The sequence below is a fragment of the Physella acuta genome, unplaced genomic scaffold (assembly GCF_028476545.2).
Source record: "Physella acuta isolate Inbredline_101_S28 unplaced genomic scaffold, ASM2847654v3 ptg001501l, whole genome shotgun sequence".
NCBI lineage: Eukaryota > Metazoa > Mollusca > Gastropoda > Physidae > Physella > Physella acuta.
The window spans coordinates 75,583-94,727 of record NW_026733016.1 but is presented as its reverse complement, the minus strand read 5'-3'; the positions used below and the strand labels follow the sequence as shown (position 1 = coordinate 94,727).

General features: G+C 32.0%; 2 protein-coding genes across 3 annotated transcripts; one reads left to right on the top strand and one right to left on the bottom strand.

Moving 5' to 3' along the window:
• Positions 1–321: 321 nt before the first annotated feature.
• LOC131928430 (RAD50-interacting protein 1) lies at positions 322–7,285 on the top strand. The gene is made up of 14 exons (XM_059284464.1): positions 322–474; positions 1,499–1,740; positions 2,085–2,258; positions 2,458–2,595; positions 2,770–2,929; positions 3,217–3,330; positions 3,656–3,881; positions 4,028–4,165; positions 4,343–4,542; positions 4,970–5,113; positions 5,398–5,558; positions 6,021–6,204; positions 6,414–6,532; positions 6,753–7,285. The coding sequence occupies exons 1-14, from the start codon at positions 334–336 to the stop codon at positions 6,952–6,954; spliced, it is 2,343 nt and encodes a 780-aa protein (XP_059140447.1). The 5' UTR covers positions 322–333; the 3' UTR covers positions 6,955–7,285.
• A 737-nt stretch (positions 7,286–8,022) lies between these two features.
• Positions 8,023–19,016, bottom strand: LOC131928429 (dnaJ homolog subfamily B member 12). Of its 2 annotated transcripts, XM_059284462.1 has the most exons (9): positions 18,843–19,016; positions 16,525–16,693; positions 15,959–16,104; positions 11,953–12,075; positions 11,002–11,058; positions 10,813–10,889; positions 10,601–10,710; positions 10,143–10,306; positions 8,025–9,929 (listed from the first exon to the last, which is right to left on the bottom strand). In XM_059284462.1, the coding sequence occupies exons 1-9, from the start codon at positions 18,973–18,975 to the stop codon at positions 9,820–9,822; spliced, it is 1,089 nt and encodes a 362-aa protein (XP_059140445.1). In that variant the 5' UTR covers positions 18,976–19,016; the 3' UTR covers positions 8,025–9,819. The 2 variants fall into 2 exon arrangements, with proteins under 2 accessions (XP_059140446.1, XP_059140445.1); XM_059284463.1 differs by lacking the exon at positions 11,002–11,058 and having other exon boundaries at positions 8,023–9,929.
• Positions 19,017–19,145: the final 129 nt, after the last annotated feature.

Below are 19,145 nucleotides of genomic sequence, written 5' to 3'. Positions count from 1 at the left end.
TAAAAAAAAAAACAAAAGTATAAAAATGTGTCTTATTAGTAGACCTAACAGAGGCGTAGCGACCCTTCCCGGCGCCCGGGGACAAACTTTCGATTTGCACCCCCACCTCGAACTTTTCATTTGCACCCCCCCCCCCCTCAAACTTTCAATTTGGCGACCCCCCTAAGGTCGGCGCCCGGGGACGTATGTCCCCCCCCCGCCCCCCCCCCCCCCCTCACTACGCCTCTGAGATCTATAACCGGTCACTAGGGCCTAACCTAAATTTTATCAATTACTTTCGCCGAAATTGCTGCATCTTTTTAATTTCCCCACAAAACACTATACGTCAACAAGATGGCAACTTCCATAGACAAAGTCGACCAAGAGTTGTTATTAAAGTTTATGAACGACAATTTCAGTGATAAAAAATCCTTAGGAAGTGCAAAAAGTTTGCGTGATGAATATAATAAAAAAAAGGAAGATATAGAACAAAAAGTATGAAGAAATTGCTTAAACTGCCCTCAAACCTATACCTAGAATCTAGATCTCAGATCTGCTACTAAAATTTTTTTTAAAAATAAAAAATTTAAAATTATTAGTGACAATATTCAATATTAGGCTTTTACTTATTAGTAGTATTAGATCAAGAGTAAAGTGGCGTCTGCGGACTTAAAAGTCATTTGTTTGATGCCATTAGCCCAGAATTTATTTTAGCCGGTAAAACTCCATTTTAGCGTATTTTATTCTCCGCTGCTTGTTTACCTCCAGTTGAGCGTATTTTATTATAATAACTGAAACACACCAAAACATTAAAAAAACACAATTTCTTTATTTATATTGTATTTTTGTTTTGACAAATGAATAAAAAAAAACAGACTGACTTTGTTTTAGATTTTGATAATTTACTTTTGTCAAAACTTGAGAAAAATCCAAATTTAGAATATTGAATGTGCTATGATCGTGTGTCAGTTAGAATTTTCATGGCAATGGGTGAGGTACGTGTAAACGTAACTCACAATTGCAATGCGGTTAAGTTTGTATTGTTACAAGTATCTCCCAGGCATATGATACTATAAATAAACATTTATGAACTTACAATGACCCCAAAACTGAGGCCAACACAATTTCAAACAGCTAGATCTATTGCCCGAGCTATGACGTATGCTGATAATTAAAATCAATGTGAACTCACTGTGAACCCACGACCGTGTAAGGATTTTTCTCCCGCTGACGATCACACGATATTTAATTGGAACAGTTCTAATGCTTTTTTATGTTTTTTTTTTACCTTTTCTAATTTAAAATCACATTCATAAAAAAATAAGTAGATCTTGTGTTTTCCTAACGTTTTTATGTGTTTCGGTTGTGTTTATAATAAAATACACTCAACTGGAGGTGAACGGGAAGCGGGAGAATCAAATACGCTAAAATGGAGTTTTACCTTTATAGCCTCATCTATTGTTATTTTATTAATTAATATTAGGCCTAGGTCTATTATTTTTAAATGTCTTTTTACTAGCTTATCATTGCAAGCAGCGAAATACCATCAAAGATTGATAATGCCATAATAAGTGCAGAAGCAACATCCAAACAAATACAAAAATTGGAAGAGAAACTTGAATCTGTACGGCATCAGGTTCTGGATCACACACATTCAGTCAAGCCCATGGTGGGTGAACTTTCAGCTCTTGTAGAGAGAGTTCAGGAGGTGCAAAGATATGTCTACTATCTCAGCACTGTAGGAAAAATAGAGGATTTGAGGTTTGTTATGAAGCGCAAGGCACTTTAGAGTCTATCACTAACTTTATCTGTTAACCTATAGTTTAAAAGTATTTACAATACATAGTGTCTCACTTTCTGTTTGTCTTCAGAAGGCTGGTTGTAGACATGAAAAAATAACCCTGCCTTACATTACATCAATAAAAAAAAGTAAAGTTCTCTTTTTGAACCAGAATTGTCTATGGGGCAAGTGATGTAAAGTTCACCAGTTTCTGTGGTCTTAGCATATGAAGAGATTGTGGTCAGCACTATGCCTAGCTGCCTTTACTTTCTCTAACCTGAATGTAATAATAAAAAAGAGTAACAAAATGAATTGGTTCTTTAAGTTCACAGATTCAGGCCTCATTAATGACAGAATCCTGGACATCAGCAGTGGATAACTTCAATGAGATGACTGGACTTTTTAACAGTTTACAAACATCTGCATGTCAAAACCTTTTAAATTTTATGAAAGAGACCATTTTGTTTTGGAATAAAATACTCAGGGATCGAATTGCAGGGTACAGTATTTAGCATCCTTGTAAAGTGTGATGGCACTAAATAACATACAGATTTATATTTAAATATTAATATAATTAATTATAAATACCAATTATTATTTTGTAAACTATTTTAAAGTGGACTATAATTGAACAATTTGACACTTTAAAAAAGCAATTAGCAAGCCAGTTAATGGACAAATTAATTGTTTTAAAACAGGGAATTTGAAGAAGTCCTTAAAGTTTTAAGATGGCCACTTGTTGTCACCACCATCAAAGCTCCATCAGTTACAAATGTGAAGGAACTTAAAGTGAGAATGGAAAAATTGTTTAAAAAACTGCTGAATCTCCAGCTACCGTATCCTTGCAGCAGTCATGAAATTAGTATCTAATTCTTTATATAGCTCTGTGAGTGAACAGCTCCATAATTTATATTATTATTATGATTTAGAATTTTGTATATTGGATATGAGGGTTGTTGATCATCTTTTTGTTGTTTGTTGACTCTGTTTTACTTAACTCATCATCTCAGTGACAACTTAGGGTTGGAAAATACTGGGGTACATCCCCTTCTATTAAAAATTGGTGGTATCAAGCCCTTATTACTTCCCCTAGAACTGATGATAAAACCTTTGAGAAAAAGGTTTCGTTACCATTTCTATGGTCAAAAACAGACGAACAGTTTGGAGAAGGTTAGTTTATGTTTAAAAGAAAAAAATAACTGTATAATTAAAATAGTACTAAAGACAGATTTAACTGTTGAAAATTTTTGGAGGCCATATAACTTTAAGCTTTAGTTTTTTCTAATTTAACATTTTCAGTTTTTCTTAGAGTTGTAAAGCATTCACCTTTCCTCCATTAAATATATTTATAAGATTTGACTGGGTTGGATATAACAGTTTTATTTTCTTGTAACACAAACATACTCTGTACATGAAAGACATGAATTGATAACATATTTTGTGCTGTTTATAAATAGCCTGAGTGGTATCTTACTCAAGTCTTAAGTTGGATTCGAGATCATAGTGACTTCCTTGATCGAAATATTCAGCCTATACTTGAAGATTCAGGTAGAGGGGATGTGTCCGCCAAGGTAATAATTTCTTTATACATCATGACATTTAAATAAAAGTAAACTTTCATACCAAAAACTCAAAGGGTAGAGTTTCGCTGTTTCTCTGGCCTTGGCACATAAAGAAATGTCCAGTAGCCTTTTATTTCCTTATCCAGAGTCAGGTTCCCATTAGAACTGGATCAACTTTGGGATGTTTTACTGACCAGACTCATGAACTAAGCTTGAAACTTTCATGTTTAAGTTGTGCACTCTACCACTTGATGGCACCGTCCCACATATCATCAAGTGATGTGTTTCAATTATTACATGGCTTTGAGTAATACGCTCCTTTTTCCTTATCTAGACCGAGTTTACCAGAGGGTTGGTGTTACTGGTGATGGAGAAAATCGTCAATGACTTGCCGCACCTGGTCTACGATGAAGCCAACTTGTCACATATCATAGATGAGATCCTCCTGTTTGACAGTGAGATCAGAAACACATATTCTTATCCACCTATTCTGCCAGGATGCTTGGATGTTTTATGCTTGCCTGAGGCTCTGAATAAATGGCTAATTGTGGAGAAGAAATGTAAGCCCATACTTATTATAATTTGAATTATTTTAAAGGTTAAAGTTACTCAGCTCATAATTGACTAGTCTGATATGTTCGTGTTTTGTACAACAGACTAACTGCTTTAAACCATGGACTATAGGATTGTCTTTTTTACCATTTAGTTGCCATGCAGAAAATTGAACAAATGCTTCAGTCTCCAAGTTGCTGGGACTCCCAGTACAAAGATATAGAAGATTTGGATGAGGTCAGGGTTCCAGAATGTGCTGAAAGTTTTATGATACTTCTACATACAATTACAGGTTAGAAGCTTCTATGACCTAAGTGTTACTATTTTTTTTAGCTTTGAATTTCTTTTTTATCTATTTGATTAATAATTTAAAATAAATTTTAGCTTCAAATTTCTCTTTTTTATCTATTGGATTAATAATTTAAAATAAGTTAAAGTAATGCCTTACAGTCAAAACATGTTCTATCAGATCGGTATAAAAGACTGCCAGTGTCTGATGCCAAACTCCAGTTTCTAGGCCTCCAGATGGAACTGCTGGAAGACTTCCGCATGAGATTAGTGCAGGTGATGAAAGAGGCCTCCACAGCCCCTACAGGTCACATGTTCTGTGCTGTGCTTAATGCTGTGCATTATGTGGTGCAAGTACTTGAAGAATGGAGTGAGCTGACAGTAAGTAGTCATTCCCTTAAACACATCATCAGAATCTCATAAAGTCATGATATCAAAAAGTAAACAGTCATTCCCTTAAACACATCATCAGACCCTCATAAAGTCATGATATCAAAAAGTAAACAGTCATTCCCTTAAACACAGCATCAGACCCTCATAAAGTTATGATATCAAAACATAAACAGTCATTCTTTTAAACACATCATCAGAATCTCATAAAGTAGTAATATCAGTAAGTAAACAGTCATTCCCTTAAACACATACTTGGGTAGTTAAATTTGAAGCAATGTACAACCATTCTCTCTAATAGATCCTTGGATGTTGTCACCTGTAATGTAATTTGTTTTATTTTTAAAGCCATTATATACAAAGTAAGTTGTTTCATTGAACCTGTTCAATAGTGATTTATTTACTCTTTGTTTTTCAGTTTTTCCTCCAGCTGTTGTGTTACAAGCAAAATCGTTCCATGAAGACCAGCTTGTATGAGACAAACAAATCTAGCACAGTAGCCAGCCCTGACATAAGGAGAGGAAGTAGATCTGCCAACCAAGATGGAGAAGGAAATAGACTGGTATGTAGCATCTTTTCTAGGTATGTTCTACTTCACCGTTTTAATTTTATACCAATTTAATCTTTTTTAAGTTTTACATTTAATTATTAATTTATTTTAATTTAACATTTTCTCAAAAACATTCAGATAAATTGAATGGATTTAGTTATATCTGAAATCATATTTGCACAAAAACTGTAGAATTAATTTTTTTTTAACAATTAAAGAGTAACTAGAGGATGAAGAAAATGAAATTGTCAGAAGTGGTTTGTAGTTAAAAAAAAACATTTTTTTAATGATTGCAGGATCTAGAACTAACTGAACTGATTGATTTATCTATGGAACATACTGTCTTTGAGGAGATTAAGTGTTTGTTTGAAGGAATGGAGACAGATATGATTTTAACTGTATGCAATTATGTTTTCTTGGATGTGCAAGCTCGAAGTCAACCATACAGAAAAGACAGGTTAGAATTTTTTTTGTCTCTGTTAGTTTTTTAGTATTTTTATGTTGCTAAAGAAATTTGAACCGGACCCATTTTAAAAAACACATTAAAAATGGTTTTGATTTTTAAATGTTGATTCTAAACACAAAACCAGCGAATAGAAATACAATACATTTAGTCCTATGAAACAATTTAATTTTACAGTTTGTTAGAGTATCTTTTTGGTTTTAAATTTTAATTTGCCATTGTTATTCATGTGTATAAGAATAATTTATTATTTAACTTATTAGTGTATGCAGATATATTTGTTACAAGTGTTATAAGGACATTAAACAGCTTCTTTTATATATTAAATATAATTATTATTGCAGTGATAAGGAAATTCATTATTTGTTTGTGATATTTATGTTTTACTGTACATCTGTAGGGGTATTCAGTATATAATTTATGTGTTATGGACATACTTTTTAAAATTTCCTTTAGATGGATTTCCCTCCCATCCCCTAAAGAGCTAAGCACCACCTTAGGTCTGTCTCAGTCTGCCTGTGAGATGTTTCTAGTTCTTAAAGATCACCTGGCCACAATGGAAGGGCAGCTTAGCAAAGTTTTATTTGATAAGTTTTGGATTCGGCTGGCCAAAAGCATTGATCAGTTTTTATTGAATGAGGTTAGTGAACCAACAGTTATCTTCACTAAGTCAGGGCATGCTTCAGACCAAAACTAAAAATTATTGTAGATTAGTTTTATTTCTAAAAAATAACTATTGTGATTTTAAACTCTATTTAACTAATTAAGCCCACACATTTTATTTATTTTTGTAAATTATTGGAGGTTAATTACTTGTTTTTGATGTATTTTCAAAACCCTTTAATACAGGTAATTTTGACTAACCACTTTAACACTGGGGGAGCTCTGCAACTCAAGTTTGATATTCTCAGAAATCTTATCCCTCTGTTTGGTGACTATTCTGATAAGCCAGAGTCTTATTTTCGTCTGTAAGTAATTTATTTGTCACCCTATTTCCCAAGGTCAACTGTTTTTAAGATGAAAAAAAAGGATGAACAAAATCAATTTCAGTTCATTTTAATAAAGGCAATGTTTAGGTTTTAATCCTTAAAATATCCCTCTAGCTTTGCTTACATAATACTTCTTTTAGTATATTTTTAATGTCTAACTCACTAGAATGCTTAATGTTAATTTTATTTCCTCCCGCAGATCAAAAGAGGCCTGCACTTTGTTAACATTGAAAACAGGTTCAGCTCTGCTATTAAAGGAAGTCCTACAAAAAAATCCTCAAGATACTTCAGAGCCGCCAACAGATGCCCTATCTGCCCTCCGAGATCTTGGTATCTACACTCTAACCCAGCAGCAGTGTCTTAGGATACTTGGTTTACACACAGAACTTTCTTTGTTGTGACCTTAGTAGAATAATAAGTTGAGCTAGTGAAACTAGCTTTTAGTGATAATAAAAGAAAGAACCAAGTGTGATTTCTTGTTATGCAGTAGAAAATGTATTTATTCAGAGATGAGAAATGTTCTGTGAAAGAATCATAATCAATACAGTTTTTCAGCAAATTAAATTTCTCTTTGTACAAGCTGCATATTTTTTATTGAAATTGTTCATAATTATTTGTTGACACTCTTTGTAAAAATTGATTTAAATTATAACTATTTATCATTATGTCTGTGCGATAGCAAGTTTAATTTGGTGCATGTGATGTAGATAAAAATAAAAGTTGAATAATTATTGCCTTAAAATTGTTATATTTGTTATTATATGAATTTCATGTCTGGGTTTGTGGTCAAATACTTTACTCAATTTTACCATATTTCTAATTAAATGATTTCTATTATTTAGCTTTCTCACAAATTTTAAGATAATGAAGAATTATTTTCAATCTCACTTGACATTAAAAATTACTTTAAGACCACTTGGAGGGCAACAAATAGGTAGTAGCCATCACAAGATTACGTCAAGTGATCAAGTCAAATGTTCACAAATTGTTCAAACAAGTTATTAAAGAGCAGATAACTGAATTTTTTAAAGAGGAAAGCTGTAGTGTAAGTGGATTGGTATAATAAAGCAAACTTTTAGTTGTGAGTTGTGCTAATTGGTTTTAAATCTTAATTATAATTAAGAACAAAATAAATCAAGTTTTAACTTTTAAAATAGGCAGCTTTTAGATGCACTAAAATAAAATGAGTGCATTTTCTTAATACAAGTAAAATCGGTTACTCTAAAGGTACTGTAAATTAGTGTAAAGGTTTTATTATACTTTTTTTTTCTGAGCTATATCAGCACTTATTCACATATAGGTCTACTTTAAAGCTTAGAACTACTTTGTTATAAAATCATGCAAATGTTAATACAAACAGGTCCAAATAAGAAAACTGCCAAACTGTTTCAACTAAGTGTTATATGCAATTTAAAAAAACCAACAGCTCTAAGGTATAATTTAGATACAATGACTTAACAGGAGAAATAGTAAAGTTAATTGCTTTTTTTTTTAATAATAGAGGATACTTAAAGATAAAAACTCATTTGAGATATAAGTAAAGCAGGCATGTGAAGTTTTCATCTAGATTTATGAGTGTAATTGGAATTATTTTATATACATCATGCTGTGACATGAGAGAATAAAACAAGTCAAACATTTCTTTAAAAATCATTTTTACTTGTGTACATGGCAAACGTTTTATTTAAAACAATTGAACTTTAATCTTTTTTTTTTTTAATGATGTTAAAAAATGTGGTATTTGAAAAAAATATTAAATACGCATCATGTAGATAGCATGTATAACATGCATTGTTCTGAAAAATTTTAAATCCAAATATCTGACCAATTATGTGCAAAGAGGAATTAAGAAAAAACCCAGTAATCACAAAGTAAAAGATACAGTGATCATGTACTGGTCATTCAGATTAATAGTTGTACAAGTAAGCTATTTGGATGGCATTTAACAATGGCATCGCTAAAATTATCTAACAGGCTAAAACATTCATTTCATTTAAATAAAAAAAAAATTGCAATATTGTATAGTGTAAAGAAAAGTTAATTTGCTCCACACTAATAATTGCAACATTCATTCAATGAAAGCGAGATTGAACACTTTTTTTTTTAAATAAGAGAGAAAATGGATTGGGTGATAAGTCTGAGGATTGCATTGTTTCAGTTTTGGAACCCAAATCTATATATGGCAAAATATACACACCTAAACCCTCTTATTTTACTCAAGTTTTAAATATACATTCATTAAAAAAAATGCTGATTCTGATACTAAATATACAGAATTTTTTTCTAAAAATGTACATAAGAGAGGGTAGTTGGCTCTTTGTTCTTTAACATATTCTTTTACCTAAATTGTAGACTATCACTTACTTTTTAAGGTAGTATAAAAATGATTGCATTAATACAATAAATATATAAACAGGTTTAAGTTGTGAGGAAAAAATATCACAAACAATCGCACATCCATAATGAAAAACAAATTAGTGTTTAAAAAAATAGATTGAAGACGACTACATATTCTTTTCTAGAGGTAAATGTTTTCTGTCTAAAAGCTTTGAAATAAACCTGATCAAACTTGATAATCAACCCTAACTTTATTACCATTATCAATTCATAAATTTGAGCAAACTCTGATACACCTAATTAAAAAACATGAGCGAAAAGGTTAATTAAAAAATTCTAATTAATGACATGAGTTAGACGAGCATTAACATACTAGGATGTGGTTAAAACAAGTTAAGTTCTCTGAGATTCTTAACTTTATTGGAATTTAAACATTTATCTGTTCTAGGAGTATGAGAGTCACACAAGCACACCTCAAGAAACAACTTTAAATCTATGGGTATCATAAAAATCAAAATTCTATGAGGAAATGATTCAACATCAATGAGAAACAAAATTGTTGTCTTGTTGCATACATAAATAACATTTGCCATAAGAAGACAACTTTATATCTGTGTAGAAAGGAAACAATCCAACATAAAAATTATGCCATGTGTGCTTACAAAATAGTTTTGTACAAAAAAAAATGACAGCTTGCCTCATTCACTCAGCCACTTTTGCCCATTTAAACATTTTTTTAAAACTATTCAAAACAAAACTTGAGAACATAAACATTACTTTGACAACATTCTTTCACTGATTAAAATTTCTATGTACCAGCCATTCTTATCCAGATCAAATGGAATACTTGCTAATCAAAAATTAAATACCAAGATATAATATACATAGAAAAATAAAGGCAAATCTCATGCACAACCAAGCATTCCACATCATGAATAAACTTTCTGTAAATTATCACAAGATGGTGTAGTCATATCCACAGCCTTCTGATACAACTTTGCATCTCCATAGTTTCTTGCTCTCCACATCATGTTTTCCCCTGTAGTACAATAGCAATCAATTATTTCATCTAGTCTCAAGAAATCGATTAAAAAAAAAACAACATATAATTGCTTAAGAAAAGTTAAACTAGTTTAGATCATTCTTTTAAGGTAAATCATAAAAAGACAATGTAAATGACAAAACAAGTAGTCATTTTAAGTTGGGGAAAAAATCATTTTGGTGTGGAGCTAATTAAAACTTGAAGACTTACTGTAATTTCTTTCTCTAAAACAATTGCTTCGAAGCTGCCCAATATATTCCTCTTCAACAGCCCTTTCTATCCTCCTAAGGTCAGATTTAAATTCTACACGAAAATCCTCTTTAACATAGAAGGTTACTTTTAAGTTTTGAGTTTTCATTTCTACACTGTATTTGCTTGAAAAAAAATAGGTTCAATTAAGAATATTTTAATAAAAGAGTTGAAATAAATATTAGTATAACATTCACAAGCTTTATTAATAATCATCTTAAAATAAATCAAAGGCTGAGAAACTGCATTTTTTTCTACTGAAGAATTGCCTAAAAATGTAAATTTTTTTAATCAACTTTAATATTGGTATCATGTTAAACGTCACAGCCGCAGAAATTAGCATACTAAAAACATATTTTGGTTATTACAGTTAGTAGTGGGGTGTATCTAATAACACTAAGCCACACTTATATACTTACTCTGTTCGCTGTAAACTGAATACAGCATCACTAACAAGGAAACTGCTCATCAAAGACAACACAATAAGCAATAAAATCGGTGCAAGTTGAAAAAACAAAGTGAGTCCACTCTGAAATACATTTGGCAATGTGAAATATCATTTGAAAATTTAACCTGCTTATTATAATCAAGTGGTTAAATAGCTTACACCAAAAACAAGTACAGTCCTTACCTCTGACTGCTGGTTTTCTCTGTATGTATAGAATTGTTGTCTCCTTGCGTTAGTTGTATGCCGCCTATTAATATTTCCTGTAAAATAATGTTAAAGATCACTTACACAATAAAAAAATCAGATTAATCAAGCTGCTCATCTTAAAATTTAAAGCTAAAAGAAGGCCTGAAATATCATGTTGTCAATTACCTGTGGGAAAGGCGCCTCCAAAAAACATATTAAAAAGTTCCTCAGGAGATATATCACCTAGAATTATAAGAGAATTATAAAAGAGAAGGTCATTCATTAAAATACAAGCGTACATGTGCGTTCCTGCCATCTCAGAGGAAAGGAAACCCATTACGATAATATTCAATTGCTACCTGATAAGTAAATATAATCATGAATAAAAAAGTTAATTCCTTTATATTCTTGAATCGGAAGATCTGTAAAACTAATCCTATTAAAAATTTGTTATTATTATTAAAATTTAAGAGAATTAATTCACCCCCCAACTACGGGTGAAGATAAAACAAAAAACATTTACAAATATTATGGGTTCCGAACCCGCAACGGACAGGATAGATATAATACTATCTACACGGTTATGACGTCACATCAATCGGTGAATATTAAAGGGAGGCTATTCAGATTAATAATATGAATTATGAAACAAAATGTTTTAAATTAAATCAAATCCTAATTTATTTATATGAATGATTTAATGCCTATGAGGTTTTTAACTATTTTTTAAAAATATTTTTTTTTTGTTTTGCGAAAACAAAATGCCATCTAGGTCGTCAGTCCTGGTAAATAAATAAAATAATGAATAAAAAATTAATTTCTTCATATTCCCGATTGGAAGATTTCTAAAGCGTATCATACTGAAAATCGATAATATTGTTACAACCTAATAGAAATAACAAATAGTTGCTTCATTAAAGCTAGAACGGGAAGAAAACAAAGCAATTAAAGGCATTAAAGTTTTAATTGTGAATTTTTTCATGTTTGGTTTGGATGCCATGGTTGACTCGAAAACTAAAGGGAGAGTACTCTGTTCTGCATTTTAAATTATGTATTTTAACATCTGAATATATATTGAACTTATAATAGCATCTAATGTATAGGTCATAGTAATTGGACACAGGCTTTGGTCTTTACCTTCAAAACCATGTGAATCCTCTTCATGTCGTGATGGTCGACTAGGTTGCATTTCAGGGCCATATAAATCATACTGTCTTCTTTTCTCTTTATCACTGAGAATGCTATAAGCTTTACCTACAGCTATAAAAGAAACATTTCATAATGAAAAAGTGTCATTTTTATGTTTCATGTAAAAATTGTATGGTAAATAAAACTGCAAATTTTTAAACTACCTTTCAGCTGTTGACTGAAAACATTAAATTATCACTTGATTAAAAAAATGTATTAAGGGGATATGCTATGATTTTTTCTATTTTTTAAAATATAACACCTAAAGCTTTTTAAATAGTTTAATCGTGTTTGGCACGTGAAAGTAAGTACTATACAGTAAAAACACGGGTGAAAATTATTTTGGTTGTCATGGAAACCCGAAAAAACATCCGCCATTTTGAATTTGTCTGCACTTTTAAAAACACTAAGGCTTTTTTGTTTATGCACTTTCAGCAATCAAATTTTAATGGCTTATATTTCATTATATATTAAAACTTTTGTCACGAAAACTTTTTGATAAAGTTACTGGTCAGAATTCTACAAGGTCTTAAAAATGTACTCTAATTAGTATGCAAAAATTACAAAATTGTCTACATATTGTACCATAATTTTTTTTCTATAAAAGCCATCAAAATTTCCTCGTGACAAAAGTTTAATAATTGCATAAAGAATACATGCTGAAAATATGGTGGCTATTGTATAAATAATAAAAAAGTAGTAGGCTTTTTAGTGCTCAAAAACACAGAACTGAGAAAAACGCAAAAAACGAACAAAATAATGAAAAAACATGTCTAAAACACAATTTTTATTTATAAAATTCATTTAAAACTTTCCAGCAGCATATGATGGACCACCTTCAACCAGTTCCTGGTCTTCCTGCCTTTTTCTCTTTGCCTCCCTAACCTTTTTTCTGCGCAGACTAATCTGCTTTTTTTGAGTATAGCAGCTAAAAAATAGCCTTCTTCTTGCTCTAATACATTTTAGTCTTCTGGCATTGTTGGACAATTTAAATCCATATATTTCTTGTTTCAAATAGTTGCAAAAATCTGGCCCAAAATTAAAATCTCCAATGCCCATAAAAGCCGAAAATTCAATTCTGGCCCTGGTATAAAAATTGTCTTTTCTGCATCTAGACCAAATGACAGAATGAAGACTCTCATTGGCATTCTGTGTGCCTTTTAGCTCACATCTTTTTAAAAGTTCTGGAGCTGAGAGCCTCTCATAGATAGGCATGAGATGTTTCTCCAGCAGGTTTTTATCTAACGGATTGGTTAGAAACTTTTCATGTGGGCCTGGAAACTCATGTTTAGCGAGAGCTGCATTGTAGAAGCAATGCGAGTTTTCTCCAGTAGGGCACATTGTGTGCATTGGCTCTCTGTCTGTGGAGAAACAGTGTTGAAGTGATGCCATTATTGCTGTCTTCATGTCAGCAGCTGTTTTGTGGCCTCTTACAGCTCTTGTGTAGTAGATGGACAACCGTCTAATGGCGTTTTGAGTTAATTTGCCCTTACCTCGTCCACCAAGTGTTATCTTTTTTTTTGAGGAATCTGTCACAACATTTCTTAGTGCAGTGCCTAAGCGTTTGCACACATGGTTGATGCATTCTTCTTTCCGAATCTTGACATCACGACCATATGGGTTTAGGCGGCAAAGCTCTGCGTATGCCTTAGCATCCCCATCTGAGAGTACTGTAGTGTACCTCATATTATGAAGTTTGAGACTTCTCATCCACATCACTCTAGAAGCATGGACCTCCATCATTCCAGAGGATCCTGAAAATAAGTGTAACAAATTATCAATTTGATTGAAAATTATATTATGTAAATATATATATATATATATATATATATATATATATATATATATATATATATATATATATATATATATATATATGTTTGTGTTTCTAATTGTGTATATATATATATATATATATATATATATATATATATATATATATATATATATATATATATATATATATATATAGGCCTATGTATATACTTTTATAAATAAAAAAGATATAGGACCTATATATACAAGCATATGTATGCAAATAAAAACATGTATCACACTTTCAAAAATATTACAAACAGTAATAACAGTTATAAGGTTACAAGCTAAAGAAATATAGAAAAACTTACCATTGAAGTTAGCGTTACAATCTCCAGATTCTAAGTGCTCTCGTTCCCGGTCTTTGTAGTATTGTGGGGCAGAATCTTTATTTTCCTTCAATTGATCACATAGCTTACAATATGAAGACATAACGTGTGCATCCAAAACAAGGCCGGTGAGTATATCAATAGCACAGCCTACACCCACAAATGACGAGTGTCCCCTCGTTAACCAGGTGCCATCATAGCTTACAGCTATATCCAATGTGGACAAACTACCAATGCCAAGTAGCTTCTCATGTTTATCTCTCACTACAAGTCCAGCTTTCTTGAAAACAGCTTCTCGCAGGTTGGGATTAAAACTGTAGATAAGTTTAGCCAGATTTTGAAATGATTGATGATGCATCCCTGCCAGATCAAATGACTCACAAAAATTGTTGAACATGTTGGCTCCCATACCACTGAGTAGGCTTGCTAATACTGCTTGATAATTTATGGTGTATTTTCCATCTTGTTTGTCTGAGGACCACCAGGTTTTAACAATTTCTTGGCACTTTTTACAGGAAATTTCAAAGCATGAAGCCATACCTGACTTGCTTTTTTGCACAGCTGTTAGTTGTTGACAATGACATGTAGGGCATGGAAATTCTTCAATTAAAGATTCCAAATTAGAAATATTGACAATTATATTGCCTGCTGAGTCTGACTCTGCCGTTTGTGTCTCATCTGTTGTAGTGTTAGCCACGTGCTCAGCCCAAGCATTCAATTTTGTCTCAGATCTTGTTAGATTAGTAGCACCTAGATCTATTTCTAAGTCGATAGAAGCAATGGTTCCAGGTGTAGGAGAACGAGCAGATGAGGGCCCTGCTGGTAGTGAAGACGACGGGTGATCGATGCTATTTTCAATTGTACTGCTAACACAGGTAGTTGTAGAAATGGCATCAACTTTATCTAGATCTAGATCTAAATCTAGATTCATGTCAGACCTAGTATCTACGACGATAGTTTCACGGTCAAGTTTTAATTGTTTTTGTTTTATTCTGGCATTATTTAGCTGGAGACAACGCACAGAAGCACTTTTACGAGGCATGTTGATAAATAGTTTGCAAAGATCTAATAAAAGTTGACTAGTCCTCCAAATAAACTTTATTTTCAATAAAAAACTAACATTTTACAAGCAGCACGGACGATCAGTGAAAGTAAAATGGCCTATAGATATCAACGCAGCCTCTTTGAAATGAAGTTACAAAAGTAGCGCTTATTGTAAACTTCCGTATGAAGGAACCAATCAAAGCGCTTGGGTTATTAAAAGGTCACGGTCGGTCATGTTAAACTAGGGAAACACCAAAACTAGGTCAGGAAAACACCATTTCTTTGTCATTTGTAAAGCTAATTTAAACCTTCGTGTGTTTTCGTACTGACGGATATGTAAAACTAACAAAATCCGGAGAAATCCATCTTTCTAACGATGCCAAATACAATATGATAGCGGGTATAGAACCTATTTTAGCGATCGTGTAAAAACTAGGATTATTGGGTAAAAATAATTATTTTATCATTTATAGGGTCACAAAGACGGTATTTTAAACACATTTACAATTTTTTTTTTCATTAATGAACTTCAGTTATTAATAAAAAAATGGACGAAGAAGCCAAAACTGCAATAAACCCACAATGACGAAAAAATATGAATTTTGTGACTTTCAGCCGCGCATATCCCCTTAACACATGAATAAAAAAATGTATTAACACATGATTAAAAAATTTATGGTGATATTTTGATAAAACTGACTTATGATAAACTACAGCAAAACTAAAAGCTTAAGTTTCATACTAGAAATTAAAAAGAAATGTGAAACCTTTAAACGCTTCTGTAGCACCAGGAGCTTTATTTTTATCTGGGTGCATCTGAAGAGCTAACTTTCTGTATGCTTTCTTCAGATCTGATTCAGTAAAATCTTTAGGCAATTCCAAAACCTCATAAACATCATTACAGTTATTAATCCTGCAAAATTAAATGAGCAATTTTTTTCAACTGTATAGCCTGAATAAGCATAAAAATGCCTTTAAAATTTAAGAAAAAGAAGGAATAGCTATAAGAATATGACATTAGAAAAAAACATACAATGAGTGCTTGTATAGCTTACCAAAATAGTATTCATAACATAGAGAGGTAATATTTTTTAAAAATACCCAAGAAACAACTGTATTTTGGGTATTATTAGGTCAGTTCAGATTAATTAACAATAGAAAAAAAAATGACAAAAGAGATTTGCATGTTCTTCATCACAGAGGGAAATAAAAACCATAGCACTTTTATCAAAGCAAACTTATACGTTGTATCTTTTAGGAACAAACAGATGCCAGCTAATAATATATATATTATCCAATTGAAAAAAAAAAAGAGACATTTTTTGTCAATCACCTTTTGACAGCTGCTTTTTGTTCAGGTGTGTAATCCGCAACATGATTAGCTCCTTTAGTCTTTTCCTTATCACTTGCCTTTGAATTACTTTGTTTTCTTTGGCGTGTAGTTGTATCTTCTGCTTTGGTGTCACCATTTGATGTAGCATGCTCAAGCGTTTGTAACAGGTCTAAAAACCATGGGAAAACCGTATTTAGTGTAAACCAAAAATATGACTTGGATCAAGTAAAACAAATCTGTGAAAATTCAAGCTAAAGGGAATGACGTTAACTACAAGTATCACAATGATATATACAATTAAAACATTTATACAAAAATATTTATAAAGCCCAAACAAAGTTGTGTAACAAGTAATAATAATGATAGTGTGTAAGCAATATATTATGAGCAGTTTGAGAGATATTTATCTATAGCATTTATGACAAATACAGAATCTGCATTTAGTTCTTTGAATGCCACTGGCAGGGCACAATACTATTTAAAGTTGTTTATGCCAGTATGGCTTTAGGGTTTGAGTTAAGCAGCAAAAAAAATATAAGTACATAAGTGTAAAATAATATTGTGCTTTTTAAAATAGAAACTTTAACACAATCCTTAACACAATTAAAAATTAAAAATAGGCCTAGATGATGTTCTAAAATAATAAAGAGGTATTAGGTAGCCTACACTAAACCACTGTGAAACAATATTAAGTGTACAGACAGGAAATTTCTAAAGAGACCTAAAATGATTAAGTGTAATCCGCTTATGTTAATAAGTTTTACACGTCTGCTCTCCCCCCCCCCCCCCCCCACACACAAAGTAAAAGTGAAATAAACAAGGTGGTTCAACCATTAGATCATACATTTCTTTTTAAGCTATAATCTAGAATAGGTCTAGAATCTATTGTTTTTGCTTGTTGTTCTGTGGAAAAGATGAAGATCTACTGCGAGTACTGTCACAATCACAAGCTATAGATCTAGAGTAAAGTTCCACGCGCGGTTAAAACACCGGTGCGATCATCGCCTGTTTATCGCTTCGTACAATATTTGTTTTGATGTTTTATACGAAACTACCGATATCTGCTGTAAACCTGTCCATTTCTAAATATATCCAGGTCAAATTCTTTTGTTTTTCTCCTTCTGGAAGTCGAGTTTTTAAATTTTAAAGTTTCGAGGTATGACGTCGTAGGCGGTTCTAGTTCCCCCTATGAAAAACACTAGGTCCCGGATGAGATGAATAAAACCAACCAATCAAAGCTTTTTATAACTAGGTTAACTATAAATAGCTTCTACAATATATGCGATAGATAAGGCTAATAAAGCAACCTGATAGGTAAATAGGGGTGGCCGCAGCTTGGGTGTCGATTACGGTGGTTTCACATCGCTGCGTAACCAACGACTTGAGCTAGACTAGCCTAGTTCTAGATGCTCTATATTTCAAACTAAGCCTAGAATCTGTATACTTTCTATTTTTTTTCTGCTGTTTTAAATTATTTCGATCATCTACTTCTTCTAAATCTAGTTTGTGTCTCTACATACAAGCATATCTAAGCAAATGTTACGTTATGTCTTTTAGTGGTTGTTACGTCCCTTTGTTATGATTATTATAGTTGCGTCCCTTGAGTCATCACTGGGTCAACTTTTAATGTCTTTAATTAATTTAATTAACATGTTTTTAATTATTATTTTTGCAATCTATTAATTAATAATACAATCAACAACACGTTTAAGTGTGTAAAATATTTATTTCAATTATTAAAATTGGATCAAAACGTATACAATACGCTCGTTGGCAAGCAGGTTCTTGCGTACGCAGGCAAAAAAAAAAGGGAAAAAAAATATCGCAAGGAGGGACGTCACTAAAACATGAATATCTTAAATACTATGCGTAGGAATACAAAATGACTCATACATATTACAGTAGAATGGCAGCGGAGTAATACAGTGCTTTCGGTTTGTTTCTGTGTGAAACGGTTATAAAATAGCGCCCGATGAAAATCGGGAATTTGGAATTTTCCGCTATGTGTGACCGCGCGTGGAACTTTACTCTAGACTAAATTACTAAATTAGATGGCATAAATCAACATGCTGCATTTTCAAATTGATATTTTTTTTTCTATAATAATAGTGACGATTTTAATATTGCCAGCACACTCACTGTCACTACTGCAACACTTGCCTGTATTTTTATTTAGCCTTTTTCGAGACGTGCTAAGCGTTAGTAATAAAAATAACAGCAAAGGCAAAATCATTGTAAAATAAAAATGTAAAAACAACACACGGATTTAGGACACTTTAAATGTATAATTTTAATATTATTTCCAAAGTCTTAATTACCCGACGCTTTCTTTGTTGGAAACAGTCTCTGGGCTTTTAAAAGAAATTTCTTAGCCTTTTCTTTCTGTCCATTAGAAATACATTGTAAGGCAATAGTGATACACCTCTCACTTTCATCTTTATTGCCGTCCATTTTGATGACGGCAAAAGCAACCACAACCGCATATGTAACACTTCTTTCTATTGGATAAAATCTCATTGTGTTGTTGACATAACTATTTCAACCGCATATAGAAAACTGATTTCGGATGTAAAAAATATAAAGTTATATTTTATTTTTTGTAAATTATGAAAATGTATCTT